Raw genomic sequence first — 13,099 nt, forward strand, 5'->3', positions numbered from 1 at the left:
AAAAAACATATTATCGGTATTATGAAACATTTATTCCATTTTTGCATAATTTGCGTGTGTTGACTTGAAGGTGGGTCCCCACAACGGATCAGTTATCAGTCGTGCATTGTAGTTATAGAATTGCCGTTTCTTTTACGTGTACTTGTATTAAATTACTCCGTATTATTATTATTATTAATATTGTACTCAGAAAATTAATATTACTCTGTATTATTATTATCTATAGTTTTTTTTTGGGAGACTTTGTAGAGTTGAAAAATGAATTACATGCTTGAACGTTGTAAAAATATATTACGTGCGGTTGGACTTTCGCAATTCACCCTCACCGATGATGTTAACAAACTATATTTAAAAAAAAAACTGAAATTTAAATTATAAAAAATTACTCCGTATTAAAAAGAGAAAAAAAAAAAAGAAAAAGAAAAAGTGGCGGGAAGGAATCAGACCAAACAGACGAATCAATGCGGGACTCGTGGTTGTTTTCAATGAAGTATATATACATATTCTTAATTTCTGCTAAACACCATCGTCCACACTTTCCTTAAATTTCGACTTTCTCTCCCCCTCTCTCTCTCTCACTCTCCCCCGTTCCCAAAGTCTTCCATTTTCCATGTTTTATTTTTTTGTCTCTCCCTTTCTCTCTCTCTATATCTCTAGAACAGGATCAACCCATTTCTCCGATTCCCAAAAAACAGGATTATAATCACGCATAGAGGCAGAAAGGAGGAGATTTATTATTATTTTGATTGTTATTTTTGGGAATGGGGAGTTATAATTATTACAAAATGTTCGGTTTTTTGAACCGGAAATTCAAGATTAGCGAGAGGGAGCCTCCGCCGGACGTGAGGGATGCGTTTTCTCTGTACGCCGGGAATGGTCCCCACATGAACGCCGAGCAGCTGGCCCGGTTTATGGTGGAGTACCAGGGGGAGGAGGGCCGCACCGCCGACGATGCGGCGGAGATAATCCAACAGATTCACGACCGGCGCCAGCATTTGGCTAAACACAACCACCTCTATCTTGATCTCGACGGCTTCTTTGAATTCCTCTTCCAAGATGACCTCAATGGACCTCTCAATACTCAGGTTCTTTCTTCAATTTTTGCTAAATTTTTTTCTCCTCGTATCATTTTCTTCAATAGATACAATGTTCCATTGTGCATTCATAATTTTTTGTATTTTAAGGTTGTTTTTATTTGATAAAGCTTGAGGGAAAGATTGTGGGCAAGGACGAAAGACCGAGCATGTATTGTAGGAGTTTCACTCTCTTGGGGAGGGTGGCTTCTTGTGGGCTCCTTTGCATTGGTCTTCTCACCTAACTTGGGGTGTGCGGCTCTTGGGTGGGAGATTTTGCCTTGTGGGCAAGAATATTACTCCTAGCCATCTTGTCGGGTTGGGGTATGTGGCCCTTGGGGCGGAGGATTTGCCTTGTTGGCAAGAATATTACTTCTAGCTAAGTTAGACTCCTTGTGGTAGCGGCCTTTCTCGGATTGAGCCGAACAATTATGAGTAATCTCAATTGGTTTATCTTCTTATGGTCTTTTTGCCAGCTAAGGTTGCCATAGTGCATTGGACTTTCCTGTAAATGAAAGAATATTACTCGGTAATTTAGTTATATGAGAAATGAAATTCCTCCTATATAAGGAAAAATTCCTCCTAATTTAGTTGTGATTGTCAGCTTGAAGTGATTAAGAGAAATGGAGATTGGTGAGAATGTGGCTGTAGGATCGTCCAGATGGGACAAGCTGATTGCAGACAAATTGGATCAGCCTGTATTTCCTAAGCTATATTTAGGATTATGGTATTCTAAAGATAGGATCTTTGTAATATATTCTATGATATGTCTATATGTATTTAGTTAATCTGTGTTACAAGATTCCTGACTCCTGAGTTACTTCTAGGACTCTGTAAAAACATAAAATTTGATACCTTTAGCTCTCTGTGTGTGGCCATCCTCACTAAGTATTTGAGGTTTTCATTTTCTGATCATTTTGCCAAAAAAAAATTTGAAATGAAAATGATTTGGTTGTTACTAGCAGTTGCAGTCGAGATTATAGCTGATGAGTTATGTGGTTCCAGGTATCGAATGATATGACTGCCCCGTTGCAGCATTACTTCATATATACGGGTCACAACTCGTATCTAACGGGGAATCAACTCAGCAGCCGGTGCAGTGAAAAACCGATTATCAAAGCTCTTGAAAGAGGTGTGAGGGGGATAGAATTGGATTTATGGCCAAATTCTGCAAAAGATAACATTCATGTTCTTCATGGAAGGTATACATTTTGTAATTATAAGATTATTCGTTTTCTTTCCATTCATGTCTGCAGTTTGATCTTTTCTCATCAGATATGCCTTTAAACTTTTCCTTATATGTTTGGATAAAGAAAGTAAAACCTTAACCAGATTGAGGTTGATCTGCATTGCTAATGTTGGTTGCGTTTTGGGCTAATGTTGTGAGGTTTGGATGTTTTCAGGACCCTAACGACCCCGGTGACATTCTACAAATGCTTGGAATCGATTAAAAAGCATGCTTTTGTGAAATCTCCTTATCCGGTTATAATTACTTTGGAAGATCATTTGACGCCTGATCTTCAAGCTAAAGCTGCAGAGGTTAGATTTTGTGATGAACAGCTAAAAACCGAGTAGAATAGTATAGTAGTGAATGAAATTATAATTCCATCGTTTTATAGATGCTTAGTGAAGTGTTCGGGGAAATGCTTTACTACCCCGAGTCTGGATGCTTGGAAGAATTGCCTTCGCCTGAAGAATTGAAGTACCGTATTCTTCTTTCAACGAAAGCGCCCAAAGAATACCTCGAGTCGAGGCAGCAGAGTGAGAAAGAAACCCCCGCCTCTCCATCGGGGAAAGATTCGTCAGAAGATGACTCTTCCATCAAAGAGAAGACAGAAAATGCAGCAGCTGAAGAAAATGAAGCCGAGGGGCGTCAGGTCAATTCTGATCCCGATGGGGGATGTAGCCAGGCCTCCACAAGCCAACCCGGGGGAACTGAGTGCAATGCTGAACAACAGGATCGTGTTGAGGCTGAGAAAGCCAATGCTTCTGAGGCCGAGAAAACCAATGCTGAACAACAGGATCGTGGTGAGGCTGAGAAAATCGATGCTGAACAACAGGATCGTGTTGAGGCTGAGAAAGCCAATGCTTCTGAGGCCGAGAAAACCAATGCTGAACAGCAGGATCGTGGTGAGGCCAAGAAAACCAATGCTGAACAGCAGGATCGTGGTGAGGCCAAGAAAACCAATGCTGAACAGCAGGATCGTGGTGAGGCCAAGAAAACCAATGCTGAACAGCAGGGTCGTGGTGAGGCCAAGAAAACCAATGCTGAACAGCAGGATTGTGGTGAGGCTGAGAAAACCGATGCTGAAAACCAGGATTGTGGTGAGGCTGAGAAAACCAATGCTGGACAGCAGGATTGTGGTGAGGCTGAGAAAACCGATGCTGAAAACCAGGTTCGTGGTGAGGCTGAGAAAACCGATGCTGAACAACAGGATCGTGCTGAGGCTGAGAAAACCGATGCTGAACAACAGGATCGTGCTGAGGCTGAGAAAACTGATGCTGAGGCTGAGAAAACCGATGCTGAACCACAGGATTCTGACAGGGTAAAATGGAATCAGAAGTCAGAACTATCCCTTTATGTTCTTGTGCTTTTCATGCTCTCATGTATACATACTTCTTTTGGATATTAGGGCAAGAATGATCTGGGCAATGAAGGCGGTGATGCTTCCACTCAAAGTGCTTTACGGTCAGGACCTGAGTACAAGCGTTTGATTGCAATTCGTGCTGGAAAAGCAAAGCAAGGCATGAAGCATGCATTAACAACAGTACAAGAACGAGTAAAGCGTCTTAGCGTGAACGAGGGAGATCTTGAAAAGGCGGCAGTGTCTTATGGAACTGATGTCGTCAGGTAGTTGAAGAGTATCGTTGTAACTTACAAAGTTCCATTTTTTCACCCTCCCTTTTCGGTTTTCACACTTTTCTTCAAAATTTTTTTTCCCCCTCGTTTACAGTTTTACACAAAAGAGTATTCTGAGGGTGTTTCCTAAGGGAACACGGGTCACATCATCAAACTTTAAGCCTATGCTTGGATGGATGCACGGAGCTCAAATGGTCGCCTTCAATATGCAGGTTAGTGTCCCCCGGTTCGCTTGGAGACAGTATGACGCCCCCTATGCTTATTATATGGATGCATCAAACTTTATTCTGTCTGGATCGAGCTGTTAGTGCATCTGTGTTCTCAATTGTTTGGCAAATTTGCGTTGTAGGGATATGGGAAATCGCTATGGTTGATGCATGGGATGTTTAGAGCAAACGGGGGTTGTGGCTATGTGAAGAAGCCTCGGTTTCTCATCGAAAGAGGACCAGAAGACGAAGTTTTTGATCCTAAAGTAACAGTACCATTGAAGTTTACATTAAAGGCAAGCACATTATATTCTGCAGACTGTCTAAATGTCTTATAAACAAAGTATAACTTTTTTGAGTACTACTGACTCTGTTACAATGTAATATCTGTTAACAAAGTATAACTTGTTGTAATGTAATGTTGTGTAGGTGACCGTTTATTTGGGCGATGGATGGAGTCTAGATTTCAGCCACACACACTTTGATGCATTTTCGCCACCCGATTTCTACACAAAGGTTAGAGAATCAACTGATATCTGTATCTCCATTTAGACAGACCCTGCAGGAATCTGAACAAAACTATTGTCTGATTGATCTTAAAAATGGCAGCTTTTCATCGTTGGGGCGCCTGCAGACTGTGCCAAGAGGAAGACAAGAATCATCGAGGACGACTGGGGGCCCATCTGGGGAGAAGAGTTTGAGTTCCCCTTGACAGTCCCGGAGCTGGCTCTGCTTAGGATCGAAGTACGAGAATATGACATGTCTGAGAAAGATGATTTCGGAGGGCAGACATGCCTGCCTGTCTCGGAATTGAGACCCGGGATTCGCTCAGTTCCTCTGCACGATAAAAAAGGAGAGAAGTACAAATCCGTTAGGCTGCTCATGCGGTTTCAGTTCATGTGATCTCATCTGTTAAAACGACACGAGAGTCCCACGACCTGCAGCAGTTTTTGTATAGCATTGTGATCTAAGACAGAGCTTCAGCCTTGAATGTGGGATGACTGCTTTCTTAGCTGAGCTGAGCTAAACAGCATCACAAACTACTAACACAAGCATGAATGTATCAATTCATTAAACTGGTGTGAAACTGTGAAAAGGATTGAGTAATGAATATATTTGTTTGAATTCAGAATTTTATAAGGTTGCCATACACTGCTATATGCATATATTATCTGTGACAGTGAAGCAATAATAGGCATTAGAAGAGAAATGCCTAAAATGAACTTGTTTAGTCCGCACTGAGAGTCCAGTTAGTTCTTGAGTTGTAGATTATGAGTAAAGACACATGATTGAGCCTTGACAGTTACAGTGTGGACACCCTGCACTGAATCCTCTCATCTAATGAGTCGTTAAGTTACTGTAAGTTACTCATCTATTATCTTCCTCTTACTCAAAAAAGGGAAATCTTTCACTCTGAGGCTCTCACACTTCAGCTCGATAGTTATGGAGGTAGTAAATCATGTCGACTTAGCGACGCATTAGGTAGGAGAACTGTCTGGTGCCCTGTAGCTATCAGGACTCCGTCCCCTAACCAACTGAGCTACTCATTTGGACGCCCCTCCACTATGTCGGGATGTGGGGCCAGAATTAATGTTTGTTCAAAGTTGAGGGGCAAATCTGTAATTTAATTCCACGATGGATTTGCATCTGCCGCGCGTTTGGTTAACAGTTACAATAATAGTGAAATTGAGATCTCCAGGACGGACGCTACGAAAGTCTCACTTTTTGTTTGCCTGAGATTCGGATTCTTGAAATGAGCTCCGCCGCCGATCATCATTCGCTTTCCTCCGACTCCGATTCCGACACCGGGACCAATTCCTCCGATCGCCACTCCGACCTCTCGTCCACCATATTCAAATCCTACCTCGACCTCACCGGAGGAGGGGGCAATCAGCATCAGCATGATCTCATAAAGATCCAATCTTTCCTCACTTCCTCTCGCTCCGGCGCCCTCTCGTGCCTCATCTGCCTCGAGCGCATTCGCCCCGTGGACCCCACCTGGTCCTGCTCCTCCCGCTGTTTCGCCGTCTTTCATCTCCTCTGTATCCAATCATGGGGTGTCCAAGCCTCCAACCTCGCCGCCGCGCGTGCGGCCTCACGCGCCGCCACCACCACCGACAATTCCCTCCTCTGGCACTGCCCCAAGTGCCGGATCGAATACCCAAAGTACCAAATCCCCAAAACCTACTACTGCTTTTGCGGGAAACTCGAGAACCCGCCCCATGATCCTTGGGTTTTGCCTCATTCCTGCGGTGAAATTTGCGGCAGGCCGTTGAAATACAATTGTGGGCACCATTGTTTGTTACTGTGTCATCCGGGTCCGTGCCCTTCTTGCCCTAAATTGGTGAAATCCAGGTGCTTTTGTGGTGCTGTGGAGGATATGAAGCGCTGTGGCTTCAAGAACTTTTCTTGTAACGGCGTTTGCAAGAAGGTGTTGGCTTGTAAGACTCATAGGTGTAATGAGACTTGCCATGATGGTGAGTGCCCCCCATGTGATGCTAAGGCAGTTTACAAGTGCCAATGTGGGAAGGTGAAGATGGAAAGGCAGTGTTTTGAGAGGGATTTTAGGTGTGACAATCCGTGTGCTGAGTTATTGGGGTGTGGTAGGCATAAGTGTGAGAGAGGTTGCCACGAGGGCGAGTGTGGGAAGTGCCCTCTTCAGGGGAAGAGGACATGTCCTTGTGGGAAGAGAGTTTATGAAGGGATGTCTTGTGATGTTGCTGCACCAGTGTGTGGTGCAACGTGTGATAAAATGCTGAGCTGTGGATTTCATAGGTGCCCCGAGAGGTGCCATCGAGGGCCATGTATTGAGACTTGTAGGATTGTTGTTACAAAGGGATGTAGGTGTGGGAGCTTGAGGAAACAGGTAAGTTTAACAACTTCTTGATGAAATTTTATGAGCTTTCGTAATTGTTAGTCAATTTTTCAAAGTAGTTCAAAATTGGAAATGGTAAACTGAACTTAGAATAGGTTCCTTGTTATCAAGATTTGACATGTGAAAGGAAGTGTTTGAAAGTTCGGGACTGTGAACGTCATGCCTGTAAGCGACGCTGCTGTGATGGTGACTGCCCGCCTTGTTCTGAGGTGTGTTTTTGCAGTTTTAGTTATACTTGGTATATTGTTTTTCCCAATTCTATGCGTTTGCACTCATCTTTTGGATGGTCAGATGTGTGATAGGAAGCTACGGTGTAGGAACCACAAGTGCCCCGCTCCATGTCATAGGTACTTCTCTTTCTTTTCCTTTGTCCCCTTTGCAACTAAACAAACAGAAAAAGAACTTTCTTGTTTGTTTCCAATTGAAATATAGCATATTATCTTCTAGATAACCATGTAGCCAAGCCCAACTAAATTCGCCCTAGGGCTTACTTGTGTTGAGGCAGAAATCAGAAGTTAGAATTTTCCATTCTATCCTCCCAACCAGATGTGATTGCAGCAAGCAATTCTTCTTATACTACCAATTAGGGATATCCCTTAGGATTAGTCATCTTTTCAAATAAAAGCTACTAGGCAGCTTATCATAAACGGAAGTATAAATGTAGCCTTCCTATTGATCAAAGTATCATTAGTGGGTGACTTGTATAGTTTAAAAAAGTTGAATTGGGAGGTGAAGTGATTAATCATCCAATGAGGAAAACTTAACTTCTGTTTTTCCTATAGATGACAGATAGTAAGAGGTTGGGTATCGATAATCCAAACTGGTATGGTTTGAAGGCCCTTTCATCTCACCTAATTCCATCCAATGAAATTGTGTTCCCACATTTGTTGGAGAAGCTACTGTTATTGAATGTTTGGGTGGAAAAGTTTATTTGCTCTTTTTTCTGTTTTCATGATAAATGATGAACATCCTTTGTCTTGTAATGCTCTGCATGATTCAATTTCGAATAAGTTGTGATAATTTCATGTTGTTCTCGTAGAGGGGCTTGTGCTCCATGCCCAGTGATGGTGACCATCTCGTGTTTCTGTGGGGAGACATATTTTGAGGTTAGAGTTCCATTTTATTTACTTTATTCAACTCCGTCCTCATTTCATGTTGAATCTTTTCTTTGACAAACTCTTGATTATTTTCTTGATATTCTATGCTTTAACGAAGCAGCAAGGGTACTTCATAGCTGCAGTATTGGATGGCCGTAGATATGTCTTTTTGTTCTTCTTCCCCATTCTCACTGCATTTTATCCATCAAGTTTATTTTAAAAAAGAAACATTATAAGGTGGTGTTAAAATAAAATAAAATGGAAGGGGATAGATGTGCATACTTCTGATCATGTTTATAGTGGAGAACTCGGTCTCTCTCTAGTGTTCTCGGTGTCTTTTTCATTTTGGCCCGAATACCAGTATTCTTGACATTGATTATCTGTGTGTAATCATTTCATTCTTAAGTTCTGATGGTTACCTTTGAACCATTTATCAGGTTCCTTGCGGGACAGAATCTGAACAGAAACCTCCTAGATGCCGCAAATTATGTCGTATGACTACTTTATGCAGACATGCATCAACTTCTAAGGTTGTGATACTTTTTTTGTACTATTCTTCTATTTTGATATCGTGGAATTGAATTTACGATATATCAGCTTTAATCAAATAGTTTGCAGAAGCATCATTTTTATACCTAAATTCTTCAACCCTTTTCTAGTGTGTATGTTATCATAATTTGCTTTAGTGTCAAGTTCCGTATATAATTTGTTCCTTTCTCCAGCCACACAGATGCCACTATGGAGCTTGTCCCCAATGTCGGTTAATCTGCAACGAAGAATACCCTTGTGGTCACAATTGCAAACTGAGGTTGGCCATATGTTATGCTTACATGTATTTACTCGATATTATAATAAAGCATTGCTGAAGTTCTCTTTTTATTTTTTTTATTAAATCAGGTGCCATGGCCCTATACCTCCCCCTCTTCCAGAATTTACGTTGAAACCAAAGAAAAAGAAGTCGACTCACCAAAATGAACCTTCTCCTGGAACATCATGCCCTCCTTGCCCCGAACTTGTTTGGAAGTCTTGTGTGGGCAACCACATTGGAGCGGAAAGAATGGTTTGTATTAAACTTCCAGATCTCATTAATTTTGTATTGTTTGTTTTGTTTGAAAGTTCTTTCAAATATTCACACCGGGCATCTCACTGTTTCAACACTTTCTCCTTTCACTCTTTCAGATGGTGTGCTCAAATAGAGGTGAATTTGCATGTGATAATCTCTGCGGAAATCTTCTTAAATGTGGCAATCACTATTGCACTAAAGTGTGTCATGCGATAAAGTTGAATCATTCTTCGGCATCAGAAGGGCATGGTAGAGGTGAGCCATGTGAAAAGTGTACCCTTCGCTGCGAAAAGGTATGATCTTGGGCTTGCCATCCTCTCATTCATCGATCTATTTGCCATGTGTTGACGCCTAATTTTTGCCACAATATGCTAGAAGAACTATAGAAAAGAAAAAAAAAATCATTTGATGACTCTCGGGTTACTATTCTTCGTTTAGGAGAGAGAGCCAACATGTCCACATCCTTGCCCCTTGCCATGTCACCTTGGAGACTGCCCTCCTTGCAAAGCACTTATAAAGCGGTCATGCCACTGTGGTGCCATGGTTCATGCATTCGAGTGCATCTACTACAACAGTTTGTCCCAAAAAGAGCAAGTGTCTGCTCGGTCGTGTCGAGGACCCTGCCACAGGTAACAAGTTGAAGCTTGTTTTCTTCATATTTTGCCAAATTCTATATCCTTTTTTTTTTTTATTTTCCCCGAAGTTGTATTGGCTTTCTATGACAACAACACAAGGCTGAAGAGCGAAAAACTATAGAGGTTTATATAGCTTTCAAGATTTATATATTGCAGTTGATCAAATGATTATTTAGCACCACTCAGACTAGATGTTTAAGCACATTATAAAAATGTCTTTGTTCCTGATGAAAATCTGCTCGTGCAGAAAATTGCCCTACTGTACACATCTTTGCCCGGAGACATGTCATCCCGGTGAATGTCCATCACCTGACCAGTGCTCCAAAAAGGTATTCTTTTTACCTAATTATGAATCTTGGTTCTTGTAGGTGTATAGTGCACGTATTCTTTAAGTAATTATCAGACTTTGATCATACGAGAGGAAAGGTAAAATGAAATAAAATGATGAAATTTTGTATTCCTTTGGACAAAGTGCTTCGACTATATTTCAAATTATCACAATCTATAGTGTGGTGGGTTCTTGAGTGCTAGACGTAAGAACTTCAATCCGTTAAACAACCTTTCAATCTGTTAAAATTTGTTTGGCTCAGAAACTTGGCGGTTTTCCCTTTGTCGTTGTGCTGGATGGTTAATCTTTTTTCTTCTTTTAGGTTGTTATTCGCTGTGGATGCCAAACCTTGAAAAAAGAGATGCTATGTAAAGATGTGCAAGCGATGTATCGCCTTAATGGCTGTGATCCCAAAGATATCTCTAAAAGCCAGTATGGACTTGGTCTACTTCCTTGTAATGCCGATTGCAAGAGCAAAGTGAGGGTTGCTGAATCGGAGTTACAGCTTCGTAAACCAAAACCTCCAGAGGTATTCTGGAAAGACGAGTACTACTTGTCGTGCATTTTGTGTTGAAATCATAACAGACCTTTCAGATATCCAATAAAGATGTTCAAGGAATAGTAAATTGAAGAAAATCCCAATTTGTGGGAACAACCCAGCCAAACTGGTCTGGCTGTTGACTTGGTAACCACGAGGTTACAAGTTCGACTACTAGCGGGAGCAGCCTATTAGCTTTCTTGGTTTGAGCTTATCAGTTATAGACAACCTATGTTGGTTTACCTACTTGTGGTCCTTTGCCGGCAGGGTTTATCCCGTGCACACCCTCGGGTAGTGGTTGTGGGTTTCCCTCAATTAAAAAAGAAAATCCCGGTTTGTTTCTTTAATTTTTTATCCCCGACAACAGTTAAATTCTAACTTCAACTCACTCGAGTTTTCTTAGGAAAAGGAGCCAGATGCCAAAATCAACACAACAAAACGCAGAAGAAGACGAGACCGTGTGCAGGAAGACAGGAAAACCTCGAGACTCAAGGTATTTGTTAGCATTACAATGCATTGTAACTCTGTTGCCATTTCCCCGTTTCTTTTAGTCTGTCGCTTTAGAATAGTGATGACTGTTCTCCTAACAGAGCCTTATAACCGCAATCTGGAGGGTGCTTCTATTTGTCGCCATTACAGTAACTCTGTTAATATCAGCCTATTATGGCTACAAAGGCTTGATGTGGTTATCAGATCGGATGAACGAAGCTGAAACGCAACGACAAGGTAGATATCCACGTCGTATCTAGTGAAAATTATTCCCCTCGCGAACTAAAACTCTCGAACACTTCTAGGGTAAAGTTTATGATACGCTTATCGTAGCAGCACCATTCTCCTTGTCACAAGTTAGGTGTTACCCTTGTCTACTTTGTGGCTTGTAGCTCAACAGTTTTCATATATATCTTTCTTTAGTATTTTTTTAATAGAAATTCATTTGTTTTGAACACTTAAAAACTGTATGGAGTAGCAGGTAGTTAGTTTTATGGTATTGTCTGGTCAATTCAATCCTGCGCCAACCAACTAAAAGTCGCATGGCAGCTTCAGACTTGTTCTGCTACTTGAAGTTGTAATGGCATTTTTCTCTATTTTTCAAAACTTGTTTTTTTGACATACTGCATTCGTACTATTGTGAGACTAATTCAGATTCGTTCGAGTCACATTCGCAATCTAGAGCTCTTTAACATGACATATATTTACAGGAGTCAAACATTTAACTTCATAGTGTATCCTTAAAAGAGTTGAACTTTTGGGGTAATGTTAGCCAAGTTGGTCAGATATTTGATTTGGTAACTACAAGGTTTCAAGTTTGACTCCCTCCAGGAGTTGTCTATTAACCGTCTCGATTTGAGTCGATTAGCTATGAGTAATATGGACTAATTTACCTTTTTATAGTTATGATTACAAGGTGGGGTTCACCTAGAATGTACCTCTAAATAGCGGTTGTAAACTTTTTCATAGATCAATGAGTTTCAAATTTTAGAATTCAATGCATGTGGTGCTCTACATTGGAACATTACCTCTCTAACATGAGTACCACTTTTTGTTTACATTTTAATTCACACACACATGGGAAAGCTCAAAATTGGAAATAAATGGAATCAAATCACAAGCTGCATGACAGATATGTCTACATCGGTCCATTGTTGGATTGTATATGCATTACGCTGATTTGCTCCATATGCATAAATGCAATCCTTATTTATTCTCACGGACGCAACATATATAAATGGTACAATAAATTCATCATAATACTCACCTCAACGTGTGAACTTTCCAATTTTAATTTGTCACCGACCACTACATATAAAGAATCTCGACTGAGTTAGTCGGAGTGTCGGACAATTTATTTGCTAAACACAAAATTTCAAGTTCAACTCCATGTGGGAGCTACATATTGACATTCCTCGGTTTGAGGCGATCATTTATGGATAATCTAGACTAGTTTACCTTCTTTCGATGTTGTCTATTGACTTTCTCGATTTGAGTCAGTAATCTATGAACAATCTAAATTGGTTTATTTGTTTGTGATCTTATGTAGACTAAGGTCGCAAGGCAGACACACTTTCAAATAACAATTGCAAATTTTTTTTATAAATCAAAATATAAACATGAATATCACACATTTAACATTATTTCATTTCGTGAACCCAGCATTCACATATAATTTAAAACATAAGAATTAATCCAATAATGACAATGTTAGCATTTAATATTTGAGGCACCGCCGTGGGTTCTTATCCTCATATATTTATGTGTCCCTTTTTCTTTCTGTTCTGTCCTGGTCGGTCTATACTAGTGCCGAGAGCTATATCTGGCCGTCCACGTGTACGCATACCGGAGAGACAGTCATATTTGACTGTTCTTTTAATACGACATAGGAACATTCAAAGTCAAAGCTCATCTAATTCTGCCCAATGTGTAAGA

At 40.8% G+C, this 13,099-nt stretch overlaps 2 protein-coding genes across 2 annotated transcripts; both read left to right on the forward strand.

Moving 5' to 3' along the window:
• The first annotated feature begins 335 nt into the window (after nucleotides 1-335).
• On the forward strand, nucleotides 336-5,276 carry LOC115998189 (phosphoinositide phospholipase C 6-like). The gene is made up of 9 exons (XM_031237683.1): nucleotides 336-1,085; nucleotides 2,079-2,275; nucleotides 2,477-2,612; nucleotides 2,693-3,619; nucleotides 3,707-3,924; nucleotides 4,028-4,145; nucleotides 4,283-4,435; nucleotides 4,569-4,655; nucleotides 4,749-5,276. The coding sequence occupies exons 1-9, from the start codon at nucleotides 762-764 to the stop codon at nucleotides 5,040-5,042; spliced, it is 2,454 nt and encodes an 817-aa protein (XP_031093543.1). The 5' UTR covers nucleotides 336-761; the 3' UTR covers nucleotides 5,043-5,276.
• A 549-nt stretch (nucleotides 5,277-5,825) lies between these two features.
• On the forward strand, nucleotides 5,826-11,785 carry LOC115999263 (NF-X1-type zinc finger protein NFXL2). Its single transcript, XM_031239118.1, has 13 exons — nucleotides 5,826-7,005; nucleotides 7,110-7,223; nucleotides 7,306-7,361; nucleotides 8,054-8,120; nucleotides 8,549-8,641; nucleotides 8,834-8,919; nucleotides 9,009-9,171; nucleotides 9,291-9,467; nucleotides 9,613-9,803; nucleotides 10,057-10,138; nucleotides 10,460-10,666; nucleotides 11,079-11,168; nucleotides 11,266-11,785. Exons 1-13 carry the CDS (start codon nucleotides 5,893-5,895, stop codon nucleotides 11,422-11,424), a joined length of 2,598 nt encoding a protein of 865 aa, XP_031094978.1. The 5' UTR covers nucleotides 5,826-5,892; the 3' UTR covers nucleotides 11,425-11,785.
• Nucleotides 11,786-13,099: the final 1,314 nt, after the last annotated feature.

Source organism: Ipomoea triloba, chromosome 12 (assembly GCF_003576645.1).
Source record: "Ipomoea triloba cultivar NCNSP0323 chromosome 12, ASM357664v1".
Lineage (NCBI taxonomy): Eukaryota > Viridiplantae > Streptophyta > Magnoliopsida > Solanales > Convolvulaceae > Ipomoea > Ipomoea triloba.

Bases quoted from the DNA above. Each gene is read 5' to 3' on its own strand.
- LOC115998189 (XM_031237683.1), top strand. From the start codon at position 762: ATGGGGAGTTATAATTATTACAAAATGTTCGGTTTTTTGAACCGGAAA. The intron at 3,620-3,706 runs GTAAAATGGAAT...TTTGGATATTAG, and splicing joins AACCACAGGATTCTGACAGG to GGCAAGAATGATCTGGGCAA. The intron at 4,656-4,748 runs GTTAGAGAATCA...TAAAAATGGCAG, and splicing joins CACCCGATTTCTACACAAAG to CTTTTCATCGTTGGGGCGCC.
- LOC115999263 (XM_031239118.1), top strand. From the start codon at position 5,893: ATGAGCTCCGCCGCCGATCATCATTCGCTTTCCTCCGACTCCGATTCC. The intron at 7,362-8,053 runs GTACTTCTCTTT...TTGTTCTCGTAG, and splicing joins TGCCCCGCTCCATGTCATAG to AGGGGCTTGTGCTCCATGCC. The intron at 10,139-10,459 runs GTATTCTTTTTA...TTCTTCTTTTAG, and splicing joins CTGACCAGTGCTCCAAAAAG to GTTGTTATTCGCTGTGGATG.